The sequence below is a fragment of the Lissotriton helveticus genome, chromosome 2_2 (genome assembly GCF_964261635.1).
Source record: "Lissotriton helveticus chromosome 2_2, aLisHel1.1, whole genome shotgun sequence".
Taxonomy (NCBI): Eukaryota; Metazoa; Chordata; class Amphibia; order Caudata; family Salamandridae; genus Lissotriton; species Lissotriton helveticus.
The window spans coordinates 148,195,031-148,217,115 of record NC_136060.1 but is presented as its reverse complement, the minus strand read 5'-3'; the positions used below and the strand labels follow the sequence as shown (position 1 = coordinate 148,217,115).

General features: G+C 44.4%; 1 protein-coding gene across 3 annotated transcripts in view; it reads right to left on the bottom strand.

Annotated features, from left to right (window-relative positions):
• Positions 1 to 22,085, bottom strand: part of GABRA4 (gamma-aminobutyric acid type A receptor subunit alpha4) — a 621,559-nt gene that overhangs the window by 473,829 nt on the left and 125,645 nt on the right. For all 3 annotated transcript variants that reach the window (XM_078678233.1, XM_078678232.1, XM_078678234.1), the window contains one exon: positions 3,623 to 3,690. In XM_078678233.1, coding sequence (XP_078534359.1) covers positions 3,623 to 3,690 — 68 coding nt within the window. The remainder of the gene's footprint in view (positions 1 to 3,622; positions 3,691 to 22,085) is intronic.

The window sequence follows — 22,085 nt, the reverse complement described above, 5'->3', positions numbered from 1 at the left end:
CTATCAATTTCTTTATGTATCCCTTAGTTTTAGTTAGGGCGGCAGGTGAAAGGTAAGGGGAACGGGCAAGAGTGGATAGCCTAGGTGTATTAGAAATGCAAGAGTGCTCTTCATCGATATTACTTGCACCATCAGTTAGGCCGGTTACTTCTGTAAAGGTGTCAGCTATCACAGAACTATCCAGTCTATCTTCACTAATAAGAATAGACACTCACTTATACTGACCTGGTCACCTAACATGATGATTGACACCCTGGATAGGCGCCTCTCAGTGCGATCGATTTCCTCGCTGAGGACACTAACTGCTTTTACCAGGTATGTGTCTATAGTATTACACGTATTTTCCATCAGTGGTTTTCCACGTCTCCTTGCCATTATAGGCGTTGAACAGTACTCAATCCACAATATAAAAACTTATCTAAACTGAAAATGTTAGTTATAAGGAACTGAGGAAACAAAAATACAATTAACAGTAGGCCTTACCCCAGCAACATACCTTCAATACTTTACAATGTTAACTGCCAAACTAGATAGAAGTTTCAAACGTTTTAGGGGGGTGGCCCAGCCCAGCCCCTTCGGCCTTTGACGGCCTAAGATGGCCCCAGCCCTTGGCCCGGGCTTTGCCCGGCGCGCGCCCGCCCGCGTCCCCCGGAGCATGTGCCGCGTGGAGCTAAGTAGGCTGCGGGGAGAGGCAAATGCACCTCAGGTGCTCTCTGCGCTGGGCTTCTGGGGCCTGTAGTCCACCTCGTGTGCCCACAACACTCCGGCAATCCCCGCGGTCTCCTGATGGCAAAACGCTCCCACAGCGAAGCAAGATCAAAACAACAAAAATCCAATCAGTAGTACCGAAGTCATGCATTTTTAAAGAATATACTGCAATATACCTCCTAAAAGCATAAATTACCAACCATGACTATCAGGTCATGCTGGACTTGGTCAAAGTCAAACGTTGAGGCCAACTGTGTTGGAATGCGGGACGCATACAGTCCCAGATTTGACCTGGTAAAGTTTTAACTTCAAGTTTTTTTTCAAAAAGTCCCCTTCACATTGGAGAGGGTAGAAAGTAACAAGGAAAGCACCGCAGTAGGTGGTCCACATGAAGTGATGAGCAGGATGGGAGGGCTGGTGCTTCGCATTGGTGGCCATCAGCAGATGATTAATGCTTACTGTGTGAAGCGGCAGGCTGGCGGCAGCTTACTCTGAATTTTGGTGCAAGAGGAGTGGTTCTGTTGTGAAGGGACCCATTTGCGGTCACTAGGAGCCCAAAAGCTTGATTTCAAGAACCAGTGACCTGAGAAGCACCACCTGAGGTTCAGGATCTTACTCCAGCTGGGTCCAGAAGCTGGGTGGGGAGCCTTTTATATCCCTGAGGCTCAGAGAAGACTGGCAGACTAGCCTTTAAGTCACTCTGGGGTCCTTGGTTCAAGATGAAGTTGTAGGAGATCAGGGATAGCTTCACTCTCCTCCTCCTCCTTCTCCTCCTCCCCATCATCCATAATCAGCAACATGAAAACCTCAGACCAATCATTGTGGGGTTCGAGGTGGTTGAGATGGAGTAAACGTAAGGGGTACTTGGGGGTCTTGAGGTCCACAAGGTGAGTGGACATCCCCTTCCTCTCGACCACCTCATATAACCCATTCCAGTGATCCCAAAGAGCCCTAGGCTCCAGTGTCTCCATCACCCTCACTTTCTGCCCAGGTCAAAACTCCATGGGGTAGACGTCTGATTATGGGGTACTTTTAGCTTTTTCCCAGTCTTATCAATAGGCTGGCATGTGAGAAAAGACCTGCAAAAAGCAGTAGTAGCTGTCCTCACCGGGGTCCAATACAAGTGGCTCACAAAGCTGTCAAAGGTCTTGTCCTTCAGCAGATGTCCTGCCAGTGGTACCTCATGTGCCACTCCCAGTGGGAAGGTCCTGCAACATTGGGGAGCTACCATTACATGAGTTGCCCCATGCTCTGGAGCCTTGGACTCACTTTATAGGAGGCCATTATACCAATATATGAGGTGATCTCCAGAGGTGTTGCTAGCTGCCTGGACTTCCACTTGCCGCCTCAGGCTCTCATGGGTTGGGCACTCCTTCTATAGCTTACTGAACTCTGTAGTGGACCCTCTTTTCACGTGCCATTCAGCAAGTTCAGATAGTGTGCCAAAAGAGCCAATGTCCGTCCCAGTAGACTCCGGGGCACCCTCCTCCAGGGCCCCATCCACCTGTTCTGGGAGACATTCAGGGGCTGTCTTCCCACACCCCTTGTCCTTCCCTGGCAGCGGTCTGAGCCATTCTTCAAGGTTCCTGGACCTTCTTGACTCCACTCCTGGACATCCATGTACTGGATGGCTTCACCCATCCACTCAGGTACCTCTAATATTACCAGGTGTAACTTGACCTCCATTTAGAAGGGCTGCTGGATTGCCAGGAGGAATCACGTTGGGACTTGACCCCTCTGGGGGTGCTGACCTGCTTCCTCTTGGGCTGAAATAAGGACTTCAGCTCTACCCTGAGTGCTCCCAGGAGAGCTGCTATGCCTCTGGTCTTTGCAAACTGGAGCATGTGGTAAAGTGATACATTAGCAAAACCAAAGGGGATGATGGACAGAGTGTGGAACATTGCAAGCACTCACCCCCAGTCAACTGATCTGGGTTCAATCCATCATCATTATTTACCTTACTCCGCCACCCCAGTTCAGACATGGCCATATGCAAATTAGTCTTACCCTGTGCCTCATGGGAACTGTCCAATCCAAACTACCATGCCATGTCTTCCCTGGACCGGAAAAAAGCATCCTGGGACAGGTTTCAGGTTCATAACCCTCATCAGCCAGGCTATCTTGAATCCAGTGACAAAATGAGCAAGGGACCCATGTCTGGGCATACCCTGCCAACTTAGGGCGAACTTAGCGAAACCAAAGGGGATGATGGACGTAGTGTTGAACATTGCAAGCACTCACCCCCAGTCAACTGATCTAGGTTTAATCCATCATCATTCTTTAGCTCACTGCGACACCCCAGTTCAGACATGGCCATATGCAAATCAGTCTGACCCTGTGCCTCATGGGAACAGTCCAGCCCGAGGATGCTTGTTTCCGGTCCAGGGAAGACATGGCTTGGCACAACAGCCAATGTTTTTGTGCAGATCACTTAATCTCTCCCTGCCTGTGAAGCACTCCAATACCTTCATTGGGGTTCCTGTAATGTGTAAAGCAGCAAACCCATTAAGAAAAAAAGTTCCAGCAAAGAGCTTAAAACCAGTACTTGGGCCACGCAAGACTGATAAGAGAAACACACACTGAACAACAGAGAATAGAACACCTACAGCCAATAGAAACGAGGAAAAGTAAAGTCAAAAGCACATGGACCAATAAGAAGTGAAGATGGGATGCTATCCCCTTTTAAGATGTATTAAATACAATAGGTTTCACAAGCACTGTGCAGGCGAAACCTAAAAAGGTACCTGTTTGGGAATGCAAATATTGGGGTGGTAGTCTGCTGGAATGTAAACATGTTTCAGCCATTATGTTCACTGTAGTGCATGATATACACTTATTTTATTTAAATTCTCATTACAGAACTAGTCTTATTACATTGTGGGATGTAATTACTTGAACAAGTTCAATTACTTACCATTTCAACATCTGATACCGGTCCAAAGCTAGTGACATAGATGTCTGTTTTGACTTCTGTAACAGGACCTGAATAATAAAATATCATCCAAAACATTAAATATTTGCAGAAAAACAATATATACTCAAACGTTATGCTAAAATACCCCATTTACATCCTATGAATATATTTGCCCTAAGCTGTATGAGCCATAAACTGCTTTAAAAATATGTTAAAACATTAAGTTACTAATTCTCAATTTTCTCTGCTAGATTTGAGCGTGAAACCAGTTTTCATTTACCCAGGTGTAATGTAAGCTTAGCTCAAAAATCACTAAGTACTAGTAAATGCATGCACTTTCTTGGGAGCTGCACTGTCCACAATAATGCACAACAATACACATGTAGATTTGATATTGCATTAGTGTAATAGCCATTCCTATGAAGCGTTAGTGAAGCGGTTAGGTGAATATTATGGAAAGTGGTGAGCACCCACACAAGTATAACAAACTTAAGTTATTCACAAACATTTTGCAGGGCATTTCCCACACTTGCTTGCTCATTTATTTGTCTAGAAAGAGGTGCTGCAGGTTTCCCAAAGTGTAAAAGGGGGTCCCATTTGCAAGTGTTGGAATGAAGGTAAAAATATTGTTAAACCATATTACTATAGAATGAGAAAATGTATTGTCTCTTAGATAAATGTTTTTGACCATAAACATGCATGGTGTACCTAATTCATGAAAATGAAAGTCAGAAAAGTAAGTCATTAGTGTATACTCGTGTGAGTACAAAGTGATTACACTATGTCATTAATTAAGAGTACCCATTATTGGATGCAATAATTAGGTCATTCAATAAAAGCGGACACAGAGTGGCAGTGAATTTTTCCAGCGCAAAAAAACTCAGCTTTTCTGTGTTTGCCGGTAAAACGAGGCAAAAAATGCAGATGTTGGTACTTATTGTTCCAAGAGCTACATTTCCTGGTATTTTCTCGGCTTTTTCACCTTGCAAATATCAGCAGAATCAACCTGCTAACATTTATCTGGAGGAAATTGTGGGGTGGGGAGCGGGATTTGCCAGAAACCTGGGAATTCCGATATGTGCAGTAACAGAGAATTGCAAAGACGAACGCTCTTAAAAACCAACTTTTGCGTCTCGTATAATCACTCCATCTGTGGAAGGAAAGGAAAAAGACAGCAAAAACCACTGCTTTATATATGTTCAGGAATGTTCACATATTCATGCGTTGTGCTATTACCCCCGTGTTGTAATGTAACGAAGGTGACAAACGCAATGTAGCGTGTGATATACCTGCATTGTCTATCGCACACTCAAATTTGTGTAATGCCCATTTTGGTGGTGGCAGGTTGCCGCCTTTCACTCGGTAGTGTGTGATCAGCATTAATGAAACATCTGTGTCATTCGCACTCATTCAAACATGTAAACAGAAAACGCTGTACCTCTCATCACTGTGGTGATTCTTTAAATCGATTCTATCTATATTTTCATGTACACACATTTTCCTTACTCCATTCTGGGAGAGGTTGTACTCCACATGGGACCTCACCTTACATTGGGGTAGCCCTGTAGTCAAACACTGCTTGTGTCAGGATAATATATACGGCCATGTAAATCAAGATTTTTTGCGGTAAGTTAGTGTTCACGAGCAGCAAAACCAAAAGGAAGGGAGAAAAAGTAAGAGAATCGAAAAAGGCAGTGAGATAAAATGTGGGAGCCACACCCGAGTGGGGTGGAGCTCTCTCATACCTGCTGGCTGTTGTTATGTCCTTATTTACTCAAGCCATCAAGGGTCCTGCCCCGCGTTTCATCCTATTGGAACCCCTTGGAACAATGAGTATTCCACGGTCATGGTTTAAAAAGGGAACTTGTTTCTGATTGAGGACGCGTGACCCTGCCCAGTTCCGGGGTCGGGTTATCATGACATCACACCTTGCCATGGTTTCATGGGAAATTTGGTTCCTACTGTTAATCTTCGTTTTACACGATATTTGGGTTTTCATATTTAACAATGATATTGCAGGCTGTCATAGAGGTGTTAAGGGGAAGTGGTACCTCTTGTATTGAAAATGTTTTTAATTAATAATAACTAATGGTGAAAACTGCATAACTCAACCCCGTCTTGCAAGTGTAATGTCATATCTACATGCCTCAATAGGGGAAGGTTGGAAATGTAGTCCTAGGTACCTTCCACTTTGCACTTGCCGCTTAAGATTGCGGTAAAGTATTGATACATAAGAGGGACGTGATACCTTTTAAAAGGGAGGGACGTGATACCTTTTAAAAGGGTGTTACTTTACGTAACCAATAGCTCACCTTATTTTAGAGTGAATCAGTCTTCTGAGATTGTTAGGAAAGGTTCATATAATGTATACAATATGTGGATTCTCATATTCTACCGCGATATTACAGGTAGTCATGGCAGTGTGAATGGGAGGTAGTAGTTCTTGTATTAAAAATGTGTTTGTCAAAAAAATAATTGGAAACTGCATGACTCAACCCAGCCTTGGGTATGTGATGTCTCCAAATTGAAAGGTTGGAATGTGGTCCTAGGACCCCTCCACTTTATATTAGTGACACATGATTCCAGTAACGTATTGATACAGTTGAGTAAACGGGATACCTTTGAGAAGGGTGTTACATAGGTATCTAGTTACTCGTCTTATTTCAGAGTGAATCACTCTTCTGAATTAGTTAGGAAAGATGTAAACAATTATCTGCTTTTAACACTTAAGACAGATATAATGAACACCACCCTAAAATAGGAATAAGGAACATATCTACCGCATTATCTGTATCTGTTAAGTTGATTCCATGGTATGGAATCGTTTAATCCAGAGATTTGGGTTTTCAATATGTAGACCCATTGTTGCTCACGTTCCAGCAGTATTTTTGTAATGTCACCATCCCCCTTGACCTTTTCAATTACCGTCCAACTTAGGTCAGTGTCTGTATGTTTTTTCTCCATGTAGTGAGCTGTTAATCTAGTTCCTGAAATAGCCCTTCTAATTGTGCTCCAAAGTTCGCTAATGCGCACAATTTTTTTCTCCCTGTCATACCCACATACATGAGTTGGCAAGGGCACTTGATCAAGTAAATTACTTCATCGCTATTGCAGTTAGTGTGTGATCGTTGTTCCCATGCATGGTGCATGCCAAGGTCTATTTCTTTTGTGTGTTCTGTGAATGGACAGGCCACACATGAATAATAATAATAATCCACATTTGTAAAGCGCACAATCACCCGTAAGGGTCGCTAGGCGCTGGGGGCCGTCGGGAAGATTACGCAAGCTCTTGCCCAGAGTCACATGGTGCTGGGCTAATCTGCCGCCGGTGCCACGGATCGAACCGGGATCCCCAGATTCCGGAGTCAGTCACCCTAGCCGCAGCGCCACACCTCGCCCGCACAGATAGTGGCCCATAACTCGTGGCTGGTTCCAAAGTGTAAGTTGTTGTGATATTTTGATTTTCTGAAGATCAGTCTGTATGAGGGAGTCCCTAAGACTCCTATTTCTTTTAAAAGAAAACATTGGTTTGTCAAACTTCAATTTGTTTGAAGTTAAGACTGACCACTTCTTATTGATGATTTTTTTGATGTCATTAGATGACCATTATAAGTTGTCACACATATAGGTGTGTCTTTCTCCCCTTTCAGGTGTTATTCAAGCAGGGTCTCCCTTGGTGTGTTACGGGATCGTTTTTTTGCTCTCTCAATGATCCTTTTGGGGTAGGATCTCTGTTCCAGTTTCGTAGACAAGATTTCTCCTTCTGCTCTATATTCGTTAAGGTCAGCACAATTTCTGCGAATTCGCAGAAACTGGCCAATGGGTAGGTTCTCTCTTAGTGCACGAGGATGGGCGCTATTAAAATGTAATAGGCTGTTTTTATCAGTCGATTTTGTGTAAAGAGAACTTACAACCCCCCCCATTTTAGTTGCCGATTTTAACATCTAGGAAAGATACCTGTTTGTGATTGTGGGACATGTAAATTTCAAGTGTGGGTTAAGTTGCTTCAACCACTCATGGAAATTCCTCAGGGTGACAACATCTCCCTCCCATACTACCAGGATGTCATCTATGTAGCACCACCATTTCTTTATGTTATCGGAGTAAGGGTTTGGGGTCCAGATATGTTATTCTTCTAGTTGTCCCACATACAAACAGGCTATGCTGGGGGCAAACTTAATTCTTAGATGTTAAAATCGGCGCCAAAGATGGGGGGTTGTCAGTTCTCTTTACACAAAACCGACTGATAAAAACAGCCGATTACATTTTAATAGCGCCCATCCCCGCACACTAAGAGAGAACTTACCCATTGGCCAGTTTCTGCAAATTTGCAGAAATTGTGAGGACCTTAACGAATACAGAGCAGAAGCAGAAATCTTGTCTACGAAACTGGAACAGAGATCCTACCCCAAAAGGATCATATAGTTAGCAAAAAAACTATACCATAACACACCAAGGAAGGCCCTGCTTGAACCACACCTGAAAGAGGAGAAAGACTCACCTATATGTGTGACGACTTATAATGCATCATCTAATGGCATCAAAAAAATCATCAATAAGAACTGGTCAGTCTTAACCTCAAACAAGTTGAAGTTTGAGAAACCGATGTTTTCTTTTAAAAGAAATGGGAGTCTTAGGGACTCCCTTCTACACACAGATCTTCATAAAATCAAAACATCACACCAACTTACACTTTGGAGCCAGCCACGAGTTATGGGCCACTATCCATGCGGTTCATGTGTGGCCTGTCCATTCACAGAACACACAAAAGAAATAGACCTTGGCATACACCATGTATGGGAACAACGATCGCACACTAACTGCAATAGTGATAAAGTAATTTACTTGATCAAGTGCCCTTGCCAACTCATGTATGTGGGTACGACAGGGAGAAAAATAAAGGTGCGCGTTAGCCAACATTGGAGCACAATTAGAAGGGCTATTTCAGGAACTAGATTAACAGCTCACTACAGGGAGAAAAAACATACAGACACTAACCTAAGTTGGACGGTAATTGAAAAGGTCAAGGGGGATGGTGACATTACAAAAATACTGCTGAAATGTGAGCAACAATGGGTCTACAGATTGAAAAATATATGATTGGATTAAACGATTCCATACCATGGAATCATTTTAACTGATACAGATAATGCTGTAGATACGTTCGTGATTTCTATTTAAGGGGTGGTGTTCATTATATCTGGCCTAAGTGTTAAAAGCAGAGAATTGTTTACATCTTTCCTAACTAATTCAGAAGAGTGATTCACTCTGAAATAAGGCGAGTAACTAGATACCTAATGTAACACCCTTCTCAAAGGTATCCCATTTCCTCATCCGTATCAATACAATACCGGAATCATGTGCCACTAATAAAGTGGAGGGCCACTGGGACCACATTCCAACCTTTTAATTTGGAGACATCAAGTACCCAAGGCTGGGTCGAGTCATGCAGTTTACAATTTTTGTTGTTGAAAAAACACATTTTTAATACAAGAACTACTACTTCCCATTCACACTGCCCTGACTACCTGTAATATCACGGTAGAATATGAGAACCCACATATCGTGTACATTACATGAACCTTTCCTAATAATCTCAGAAGACTGATCCCCTCTAAAATAAGGCAATCCATGGGTTACCTAAAGGAGCACTCTTTTAAAAGGTATCAATTTATCAATACTTTACAGCAATCTTAAGCGGCAAGTGCAAAGTGGAAGGCACCTAGGACTACATTTCCAACCTTCCCCAATGGAGGCATGTAGATATGACATTACACTTGCAAGGTGGGGTTGAGTTTTGCAGTTTTCACCATTAGTTGTTATTAATAAAAACATTTTCAATACAAGAGGTACCACTTCCCCTTAACACCGCTATGATAGCCTGCAATATCGTAGTTAAATATGAAAACCCAAAAATCGCGTAAAAAGTAGAGATTAACAGTAGGAGCTACATTTCCCATGAAACCATCGCTAGGTGCGATGTCATGGAAAATGCGACCCCGGAACTGGGCGGGGTAATGCGTCCTCAATCAGAAACGAGTTCCCTTTTTAAACCACGACCGTAGAATACTCAATGCTCCAAGTGGTGGACCCTCTCCAAATAGAAAGAAACGCGGGGCAGGACCCTTGATGGTGTGAGTAATTAAGGACATAACAACAGCCATCAGGTATGAGAGAGCTCCACTCCACTCAGGAGTGGCTCCCCCATTTTATCTCACCGCCTTTTTCGTTTCTCTTCCTTTTTCTCCCGTCAATTTGGTTTTGCTGCTCGTGAACACTAACTTACCCAAAAAAAACTTTGATTTACATGGCCGTATATATTACCCTGACACAGGCAGTGTTTGACTACATGGCTACCCCGATGTAAGGTGAGGTCCCACGTGGAGTACAACCTCTCCCAGAACGGGGTAAGGAAAATGTGTGTACAAGAAAATATAGACAGAATTGATTTAAAGAATCACCACAGTGATGAGAGGTACAGCGTTTTTATGTTTACATGCTTGAATGAGTGCGAATGACACGGATGTTTCATTAGTGCTGATCACACACTAACGAGTGAAAGATGATAGGATGCGGCAACCTGCCGCCACCAAAATGGGCATTACACAAACTTGAGTGTGCGATAGACAATTTGAGAATATAACATGCTACATTGTGTTTATCACCTTCGTTACATTACAACAAGGGGGTAATAGCACAAAGCATGCATATTTGAAATATTCCTGAACATATATACAACGGTGGTTTGTGTTGTCTTTTTCCTTTCCTTCCACAGATGGATACAAGACGCAAAAGTCTAAGACAATTAATGAGCAGCTACCTGCCCTTATTCAAAGTAGTATAGGTAAATTATCTGTCTATTCCTTGTTCCAGGGCGTAACCATTCCAGCCCTGAAGAAAGTCCAGCACCCTATATGGGGCAACAGCGGACTGAAACATGTTAGCAATAGGGTCTTAGGATCATAATATCCCTTCTGACCCATTTTTCTGTTTTTACTGTCCCTGCCAGATCCAAGAATAAAGGGAAACTGGAATGTGACAGTGGAATTTTAATCTTTATCCCCCTGGCCAAAAACATCTCACTAAGTGCTCCCTGAAAGATGGTCGAGCCCACCCTGACTTCTAGGCGTCAGAAAACGTTACTACCATACATAGACGTAGCTTACATTCATATTTCTGACAGTAATGAAATTCGGTACCTGAGGACTGGAAAATAACCTACAGGGACCTAACTTATTCAAATGATTGCAAGTGAATATATCGCTTATACTGTAAAATGTAGTCTTCAAAGTCAAACGTTCTAAGCCCTAGAATAATGTTATCTGCACCTAACTTTGCTTTGCCTTATTTTAGCCATCCTATTTTCCCCACATGTAAGGAAAGAATAAATTGCTTGGTCTATACAGTGATTATATTGTGCTAAATTATATCTATGTTCCAAACGTAAAGCTGCGTCTCAGTTAAGCCTTTTTGTAATTTCAGGTCATTTGCATTTTATAGCTTTGACATTACAGCTTACCGATTTCACATCCGTCCAATACTAGCAACATTTGTCCTAAGATCGGCCTGTCCACTAATTCACCACCACTCCCATTCTTTCAGCACATCTCTATCACAGTAAGCTGGTTTTAACAGTCATTAGTTATACCCATTACCATCTAACACAGGAGCATTTAAGGGAAAGAAAAAAACAATTCCCCTTTAAACAAAAACCAAGGTTGTCTCACGCTCTCTAACCATCCTACTTTTTACTAGTATCATTCTCTGCCCGGAACCCATTTACATGCTCCATCGGCCCAAATTTTAACCTGTGCAGTCGAATGTCCAAAGATTAATGAAGGAGTCCGAAGGGTCGAGCTTCCCTAATGAGCTGAGACCCCAATTGGTCCTGGGAGCCATCTATCACCACTTCAAGACAGTCGTGTGTCAAATTTAGCCTCCAACACCAGCATAAATGGCTCCCAGACCATACCTGATGGGGCACCCCCCCATCCTCTACTGTAGGCTTGTGGGTGGGATGGCCTCAGCAGTGGACCTCTTCCACAGGTCCCTAAGCCAGACACTCAAACCAGCAGAATTGAGCAACTTCCAAGTTATTGCTGGTAGACCAGAGAGCCTTAGGGTGGCCTTTCCCAACTTTTTGCCTGCCTCCTCAACTTTTCTGACCTCGTTTTTCCTGGTATTAGGACTACTGCTAACCAGTTCTAAAGGGCTTGTGCTCTCTCCCATAAACATAGTAATATTGGTACATCCCCAATTGGCATATTTAATTTACGTATACATCCCTTGCAAAACGGTACTCCCTGTACCCAGGACAAGTCAATTAAATTCTACTAATGGGCCTGCAGCATTGATTGTGCCACCCACTTAAGTAGCGCTTTAACCATGTCTCCGGCTTGCCATTACAGAGCCGTTCAGTGAGTCGACACTGCCATGTTGACAAGGCAAAATAAACACTCTGCCTGTCCCAAATCTTCCCATTTTTTACATATGAGTAACCCCTAAAATAAGCCCTGGACAACCTAGAGGGTAGGGAGCAATTTATTATAGGCTGGACATTTACTATTATGTTTTACATGTTTTGGTAATGAAACACTCCCAAAGTTTTTTATCACTACTGCAAAGCCCATCTCTCCATAGCATAAGATTGGGATTATTTTATTCTATTTTATAAGTGTAATTCCCAATTGTGAAGCGGTGGACTTCAAGTTTGTAGTCTCTTGAATCACAATTTAAAATCCAAACTTTTGGTGAAGGCTGATTTTAAATTACAATTCTGAAAATGCCACTTTTAGAAAGTTGCCATTTTCTTACCTTAGCCGTTTTGTGCCTGTCTCTGATCATGACTTGGGTGGGTGACAGTTGTGTATTCCCCCAGACAACCACACACAATAGGAGTTTGAGTGTGACTTGATGTGCCTGGCAGGATGAGAGGGAGGAGGCAGACTCAGCCTCAGTAGGCTGTGTCCTGTCCCCACACTAAGGGCTGCAGACCCCCAGTAGGGAGTCTGGAGCCAGGCAGGAAGGGAGGACCTCTGTACACTACAAATGCATGTCTTTGAAGTATCTCCTACTTTAAAGGCACAACTGGGTATAAGTAATGGACCTCAGACACCACCACTTCAGTACTCTTCTGAACCTGTGAAGAATATCATGAAGGAGGACTGCTGGATTTTTGCTTTGCTGGACTCTTGCCTTGCTGTGCTTCCTTGCCGCCTACGGTCGTTCTGCCTGACTGGGAAGGACTAGACCTGCATCATTTGAACCAAAAGTGACTCCTAGGGTTAGCTAGCTGTCCTCCTGATCTGAAGTCTCAGGGACATAAAAGACTTCCAAACACACTGCTTCTGCACCTGGACTCTACCATCTGTGAGTCTGCCCGTTCCAAGTGGTGCCAACCTAGTCTCGGATCAGGACCAGCACACCATCGCTGCTGCATGGATTGGTACGACGCAACACCTCGATTATACCACGCATCCTCAATGCACCCAGGACTAAGGTACTTAGCCAGCTTCACTCGGTCCCTGTATCTGGCCTGCTCTCCATCATGGTTGGCCTGAACTTTTGACTTTGTGCCTGTCCTACACCATCAGCTATCCTGAATAGCGCTTTTAGGTGTTATTTTTAACTAAAGAATTTAAATTTAATATCTCAAGATTTACCTATTGGATTTTTGTTGTTTTGGTATTGTTTTATTTATAAAATTAAGCTTTATTTTTCTAGCACAGGGGGGGCGGGGGTTCTGTGTGGTGTTTTCACTGATTTACTGTTTGAAGTTTTTCACAAATGCTTTACTCATGGCTAAGTTAAGCCTGACTGCTCTGTGCCAAGCTACCAGAGGGTGAACACAGGTTAATTTAGGGTTTGCCTGCTTCTTACCCTGACTAGGATTGTGGTAGCTGCTTACCTAGGGTCCATACACCAGCCTACTAAAACCTAATTTCTAACAAATACTATAATGTGTTTAACAGAACCAAAGCCAGGTCTACGTACCTGGTTATGGCACTTAGTCTTCTTTGACCTGGGCATAAGGATCAGCAGGCACAGTGTTGCTTTCACAGCCACAGTTTTCCCAGATATCTCTGCCACCATCTCTAGAGCTTTCACATAAAACTGTACTAGTATGGGGCACCGTCTCACTATATGTTAAAAGTACCCTGCAACCTGGTGGCAGCAGAGGCAGCATGAGCTGGCTCCTTCAAGCATGTTTGCAATGTATATGGGGGATCAGGTACACATGGTGAATGTAGTTATATTGGGTGTGTTTCATTCTGGGATTCAGTCATATCCTCTGCACAAATTCCAGAATACGTCCATTTCTTATCTGTTATGTCTTGCTCCTGCATTGTACCCACTTGTCCCTTACTCTCAGCTGCTGGGTCACATATTGTGCTGGCAATAAAGTAAATACCCTAGTCACTCCTTTCCTCTCTCTATAATAAGAAAAGGTTATAGTGTAGTAATTGCAGCAGGCTACACAAGATCCCGACCCCATGTCTGTTTCAATGCATGCATGTGCTACAGCATTATAAATGAGGAACTGGTCTGACACCAAGCTGTACGTGTCTTGGATATTTTGTAGCATGCGTAGTGTGCTATGTATAAAGAGATCGTTGTGATGTCAGCCTCCTCCCAAAAACATCTGTGGTGTGTAAAGCTTATTGACTTATATTAATAACTTAAATTGACTTCTGTAACTTGTGTACGGCAACCCTCTTCCTCCTAAAACCCCATATAAAAGGTCAGAAAGGATTTTGTCCGGTTGTTTAGAGAACTTCTTTGGCAGCCTCACCAGTAATGCATCGAAAAAGTAGAGCTGCCTGTGCAGGCTTAGCATCTTAGCTATGGTTACTATGCCCATTGGGGAGAATGGCAATGATGCCCAGAACTAAGTAGACTGACACGTCACTGTCACCACTCTATCCGGGTTACCATAACTTTATGATATACAGTCATCACTAATTTTTTTTTTTATCTAGTGGGTGGGTGGAGGAGAGGCAGTCACAATAAGCTCCCTCTTGGTCATTAGTCTAAGCAGAAACAGGAAAGATGTATGCCAGTTGATCTTTAGACCAGAGTTATGCCCCAATTCATTTAAGAAGTCAATCACCTTCGGGAGGGCCCAAAGCTCATCTATCAGCTGGATGAGGGCATTGACTGTTTTGGACTTGACCCTTTCCGCAGGGTCCTCAAGAAACTTTTCTGCCTCCACATTCGTTGCAGGTAAGAGCGGTGGGGCCAGCTGGGGGGGATTTTGAGAGACGACCATGAGGGAAAATTAATTATTTATATAATTTTCCCATGTGGTTGTTTCTCAAAATCCAGCTGGCCCCACCACCCCACCACTCTTACCTGCAGAGGCTGCGGATGGTTTCTGTAGCAGTTTTTCTTGGCTTTTTAACCCTTTGAGTGCTCATGACGAGGTCAGCTCGTCATGAGCTATGGCGCTCCGGTGCTCATGACGAGCTGAGCTCGTCATGACCTCGCCCGTTCCGTGGAACGCTCGCAGGCTGGGCTGATTCCCCTGCAGTGCTGAGCGTTCCATTGGAACGGGTGTGGCCATGACGAGCTCAGCTCGTCATGAGCACCGGAGCGCCGTAGCTCATGACGAGATGACCTCGTCATGAGCATGAGGGCGCTGTACGCGCACCCCGCCCCCAGCACAGCGGGGGAAACAGCCCCAAACGGAAGGGGTTAAGGGCTCTGTGCACTTCACCACCAGTGCTAAAGTACTCTGGAATGTGCTGGAATCGGGGAAACATGGCGGCAGCGAGGGAGCTGCCGTAGCACTCCCGTAGTCCAGGTGCCTTTCTGAGTGTTTGCCAATGATAGAAACATTGCAATAAGTATTTTTTCCCCTAAACGCACTGGAATTCTGATTACTTACACCCGGAGGTCCTTCCGTTGGATTCTGTTCATCGGTGGAGTCTTGTGGAGCTTCGGAGTGGTTCTGGCCGGCCTAGCGGTGGATTCTGCCGGCGCCGGGCTTCGGAGGAGCAGAGGGGGAGGAGCCTGGCCCTGGAGTTGCAGCGTTGTGGAGTGCTGTGTTGCCGCTTGTCGAGGGCATCGCGGGCGGGCGGTGGACCTCTGGTGAACGGACTCGGGGGGATTGTGGCGCCAAAGCGCATGAAACATTGTAAGGTATCGGACTGTTTGCTCGAGCCCTCCCGGCCGGCACAGCGGGGCCTAGGGAACCCCGGGGGGACTGGTGATTGTGTGTTGTTCGAGCCGAGCTGAGCAGGCTGTAAGGAGTGTGGGACGTGGCGAGGCTGCAGTGTATCTTGAGAAGAGGCTTTTTCTCCTTCCTCCTTTTTTTTCGGTAATCGGCTGCCTGTCCTGGGCATTCATATGCTGCAGTACTAATAAAGCGTCTTCTTTTCTGTGTGCGGAAGTTAAAGCCAAACGTTCCAAAGGGGGTAAGTCGGTAAAAGATCCCAAGGCCTCTAGGGGTGTTAAGGCTGCTACTCTTGCTCTAAGACAGGGTTCAAAAATAACACATTCACTTCGTCATATTTTAAGGCTATTCCTCAGGTTTTGGATCTAGCTAGAGAGATTCAGGTTACTTCCTCCCAGACTTCACTCTTTTCTACTCCTTTTTCTCCGCTTGTTTCTGCCTCTGTCTGTTCGTCTGGGATAGACTCGGAGATTTCCATGGAAGTAGGCCTTTTAGACATGAAAAACATGGCTGCAAGTACCGAGTTACAACCGGTGGTATTAAAGGGAACGCCGATTGATAAGAACTCTGATGAGCAGGCTGAGCTGGGAGAACTGGTGTTAGAACCAAAATCCGATTTGCTGGGGCAGTCCTCTGCTCAAGTTAGTGACCCCCAGCCAAAACAGCAACAACAACTAAAGCTGAGAATAGAGGAAAAGGCATCAGTAGAGATACCAGTGCAAGTAGCGGTAGCAGCGAACTCTGAGCACTTAAACTCATTAGAGTCTCCACTGGGGAACCAGACCGCAGATGCGGATTGTGCTGATTCTATACAGGAGGGAAATATCGAGGATTCCTCTGACAATATGTTAAAATCAATGTTCTTATCCTTGACTTCGGATATAAAAAAAGGGTTTGAGGTCTCCGCTGCCAATCAAGCGGAAATAAGGAGCTTCTGTGAGTCGCTAGACAATAAAATTGATGGCCTCAACTCTATAACCACAGCCCTCGAAGAAACAGTGGCCGGACTTTCACTTTATTTGGACCAGGCCAAGGTTGGCATTGCCACAATTAGAAAAGAGGAGATAGATCTCTTGAATCGGATGGAGATGTTAGGAAATAATGCTCGATGCAGTAATTTGCGGATTTTAAATGTACCGGAGGGAAGTGAGGGCATATTTAATTTCTTGTAAATCCCTTGCAAAGTGCTACTACCTATGCCAGGGCATTTAAATTAAATGCTGCTATTGAGCCTGCAGCACTTATTCTGCCACCCACTTAGGTAGCACTTTAAACATGCCTCTGGGATGCCAATCTGGGTAGTTTTAAATTGCCATTTCAACCTGGCAAAATGAATCTTTTGCCAGGCCCCAACATTTTTTTCAATGCATATAAGTCATCCAGGGGTAGGCCCTGGACAGTTCAGAAGAGGCAGGGTGCAATGTATTTAAAAAGTTTTACATGTAATTTTTAGTTTTACAAGGCCTTCCTCTCCCAAAGAAAAACATTGGAGTTAACGTATATCATTAAATAAGCCATAATTTCCAATGGGAGAAGGTAACCAGTTCATGTTTGGGCTCTTTGGAAATATAGTGAAAAAAACTAACTTCTGGTGAAGTCGAATTTTTAATTACGAATTTGATAATGCCACCTTTAGAAAGCTGTCTTTGTCCTTGCTTAACAATTTGGTGCCTGCAGCCTGTCTCTGCATCACATGAATGGGTATAGTTTACAGTTTGGCTTAGCATATTTCTCCTAGACCGCCACAGCTTAGGTCTGCCTGAATGGGCCAACACTGGCAGAATGGGAGTGAGGCACTGTGCCCAGCCCCTCTTACACTTGAATAGGCTGTATTCTGCTTCCACACAAAGGGCTGAATACCCTTTGTAGTTAATCTGGAGCCAGGAAGGCAGAGCACTTGTACACCTCAAAGGCCTGCCTTTAGAAGATTCTTCCCACTTCAAAGGGTACACATACTGGACCTAAGATACCAACTCTGTAGTACACTTCTGAATCTGTGGATACTCTGCCAGGAAAAAGTACTGTTCTGCTGCTGAAAGGACTGCCACTCTGCTGGTCTTCTGCTCTGAAGTACTGCTGCCCTGTTGTGCTGACCCTCTGCCAACTTGCATAGGTGAGAAGGACTGGACCTGTTTCTCTTGAAACCAGAACCCCAGAGTAACTCCAAGGCCTAGATGGCTGGCCTTTTGATATTAAGCCTGAGGGGCACAACAGGCTTCCAACAACCTTGCTACTGCTTTGGGGCTCTGCAATCTGTGAGTCTACCATACCAAGTGGTGCCACCTCATTCCTGGACCCTTGGAAGTGGGTTCAAGGTGCTCTGCCAGCCTCTGTTATACAGTAGAACTGACTCATCTCCTCTGCTGGGCTGCACAACCCCGAGTAGAACTAACAAATAGCCGCTGCTGCAGGGGTTGGGCCCATCACAAAGGCCCACATCACATCCCATCTGAACTGCAGGTGCATGACAAAGGCCCTCACATCCCTCATCGATAGCAGCCTCGACGACAAACTTCGCATCGCAGCCTTCTAGCTCCTGGGAACCAGCGCATTGCCTTGACTGCACAACGCATGCTCAACGCCTGACTTTACATTGCAAGCCCTAATCGACAGGATCCCTGATGAAGACTTCGCATCGCAGCCTCATCACATCTCGGAACCAACCCATCACTTCAACTGTGCAATGCTTCTTTGACACGGATCCTCGCAATGCTCCACAAAGCAGGATTTAAGGTAACTTGTTCAGTGTGCCTAACTGGGTCCCAGAGGCCGGCCCACGCTCCATTATGTTCAGCCTGAACTTGTGACTTTGACTTTTGCACAGCCAGATATCCAGAGTTGGCGATTTGTGGCAATATTTTCACCAAAATCTTTAAAACTGAATATCTCTGTTCCTACTAATTGGATTGTTGTCATTATTGTTGTTTTGGTCATGTTTTATCTATTTAAAAAAGCTCTATTTTCCTAACTTGGAGTGGGATCAAGCAACAGCCACAATCAACTCCCAAATGTACCTGTGCTCAAACCCCAGTAGCAGTGAGGCTTAAAAAGGGCATTGTGTAAAGTAATTGTGCAATGTAAAGAAATTGTGCAAAACTAAGAACAAACAGTGCCCTACATCAGGCATCCCACAACAATATACCACATCAGGTTAAAAAATACAGCAAAATGTAATTAGAAACAAACAAGAATAAACAAAAAGAATTCCTTAGTGGAACTGGAATTATGAATTTTTAGAGAATAAACTGAATATTAATACTAAAAAGCATAACGCGCCAACCAGGGATATCTGGTAAAGCATGAACATGTCAAAGTCAAAAGTTCAGGTTGACTATAATGGAGCATTAGTTGGTAACAGTTCCAGATTAATGTTGCTGAAGGTTTAACTTCTCAAGTTTTTGTGCCTATTTGCGTTGGAGAGGGTCGCAGGGAGCAAGGAAAGCGTCAATGGCAGTGGTTGGTATGGTGTGAAGAGCAAGCCGGGAGTCGAGGATGGGTGGGCTGTAGTTTCCCGCTGGCGGTCCTCCCCATCACTTGATGGTTGCTCTGCGAGGAGACAGCCTGGCAGTGGCTCGTACTGAATTCACGTGTGAGAGGAGCAGTTTGGGTGGTGTCAGGCCTGTTTGCAGTAGTAAAGAGTCCTAAAGCTTGAATTTAAGAGCTCAAGAGCCACACCAAGGATCCAGGACATTAGAGGCATCACTTGGGGATCAGGAACTCGCTCAATTCTGATCCAGTAGTTGCTGGGGAGCCTTTTAGGTCCAAGAGACTCAGATCAGGAGGCAAGCAGACCAGCCCTTTGAGTCACTCTGGGTTTCTGAGTTCAAGGTGGGTTCCAGGTCCAGTTCTTCCCTTCTAGACAAAAGGGAAGCAGGTCAGCACAGTAGGACAGCAGCTCCTTCAGAGTAGCAGTCCAGCAGAGTGACAGTCCTTTCAACCGCATAGCAGTCCCTCTTCCTGGCAGATTATACACAAGTCCAAAGTGTACTGAGGTGGTGGTGTTGCAGTCCTTCTTTTATACACTGGTGCCATACTTCTGGAAGGAGGCAGAAGCATCTAGACAGTATCTTTAAAGTCTATGGAACTCCCTACCTCTCCTGTCCTGGCTCTAAGTTGGCTGAAGTGACAATCCAGGGTTGTTAAACAACCCTTTGTGCAGAGGCAGAACACAACCTATTCAGGTTCATGTGAAGTTGGGCCCAGCTCCTCCCTCACATCCTGCCAGCGATGGCCTATCCAGTCACAACTAAACTACCATTGTATGTGGCTGTCTAAGAGGAATATACTGTCTGAGTCGACCTCCAAAACCCAAGGCAAAAGGTGACCAGACTGGTCACGTTTGGTCAGAGACGTTTTAAAGCATGGGCAAAGTGGGCTCTGGCCCATGGCCCCAGCCATTCAGGGGGCCCCCTGATAGAACGAACTCTGTTCTGCAGAGAGTCCTGCCCTGATGACCTTGACCTAATTCTTAAACAGATTGTTTTAAGTACTGTTTTGCTTTCATTTACGTTTTTTTAACAACTTTTTTTATTACGTTTTTTCTCCATAATAAACACATACCAGCCACACAATGGTTCGGTAAGTTGCGACACGCAACGATAACAGACAAAACAAGCATTGGCATAGCCAATAGGTATCGCTTTTGGGACCTTATAAGTGTTTAATTATCCAGCACAATACCCTTGGTGCAACAACATCAACTGTTGCATGGCTAAACACTTATAAGGTCCCAAAGGCGAGACCTATTGGCTATGCCAATGCTTGATTTCCTTCTTATGATCCATTTTTCTAAATCCAGCATTGATAAATGTGAACGTATCTAGGTAAAAAAATGTATGGCCATAAAGTCTCACACAATATGCAAATTTCACAGCATGTGACTTTAACATCACTTGAAATTTTGTGAGACTTTATAAGTGAAAGGTTTTGCTCATTGTTGTGCCTTGCTGGAGTTGTTTTTGTATAATTAAAAAAAGACCTTGCACATGACCTTAAAACTATAAAATCAACAAAGTGAAACATAGCGTATGCGTTGGATAAATAAAATGCACTTAGACAAGGATTGTGGATCTGCTCTGAAAGTTTTGTAGTTACATTACATCGGAAGGAGGTGCACTGACAAGCAGTTGTCATTTGCTGCACATTGCAGAAGCTGCAGTTCTCAATACTTCTAGCGGTATGCAGATGGGAAGCAACAGACACTGCTAACCACAGACCTTAATCCTGTGCATGAAAGACCAGTACCCACCTGTCAATCGGAGAACAAAAAGCAATTAAAAGACCACTTAGATTTTTACATGGTAAATGAGAAAGTAAGTACCAGATTAATCACCGTCAGCACACAGACATGCCAGACTCCTTATCTTTGCAGCTGACATTTTGTGGTTAGTGATGAAACAAGTTAAGGTTACCTACTACCTGAGCTGATGCAGCCACAACAGCGAGTTTACAGGATATGAAACCATTAAACTGATTAGGTTGATAAAATTAAGTTGGTTGAACGGTTCTGGCTGACTACAGGGTCAGTTTTCGAAAACCACATTTCCATTTAACTCAATGCCATCCTACACTATATTTTGAGAACTTCAAGGAACTAGACAGCGCTTTATTCCGATGGTTCAGCTGGTAGCCCGGCATCGTGCTCAAGGCTAATATGTTGCGTCGGTCAATGGGCACGTTGGTGAGTGTACAATGTACACCCTCTCGAGAGCATAAAGGCTGTGTCGTCAGTGGTTACCTTCATTGAAACCAGCACAGAGGAGTCTAGTGAGCATTAATTGTTCCATAGTCTTCGGCGACTGGAGGGAGAGAGAGCAGCCATCTTACACCAAGGTACACACACCGAGGACTTGCACTAGGCACCGAAGAGAGCATGGAGTGGGGAAGCCAATCAGAAGGTAGTGGTAATGATCATATATATAAAATGAGAAAACTAGCGATCCAGTCTGAGTACAGAGATGGCAGGGGGAAGAGGATAGACACCTTGCAAGATCGAAGGAAGAGAGAAAGTGGGAGGGGGAAGAGGAAGTGCTGTGCAGAGAGAGGAAGAGGAGGTGCAAGAAGAGGCAACAATAGGCGCCGAAGTCGAGAACATGGACTAAGTAGGCAAGAGATATGTAGGAAGAGGAAAGTAGTAGCAGAAGTGGAACAGTCAGGCGACGGTGGGATGCAGGGAGAGAGTAGTTGTAGATTTAAGGGGGGACAGGGTGGTAGAGAGCAAGAAATGGGAATAAAGCACAGAGGAGCACACAGGAGAGGGCAGAAAGAAGGCAGCTAAGTTAAGGCTCA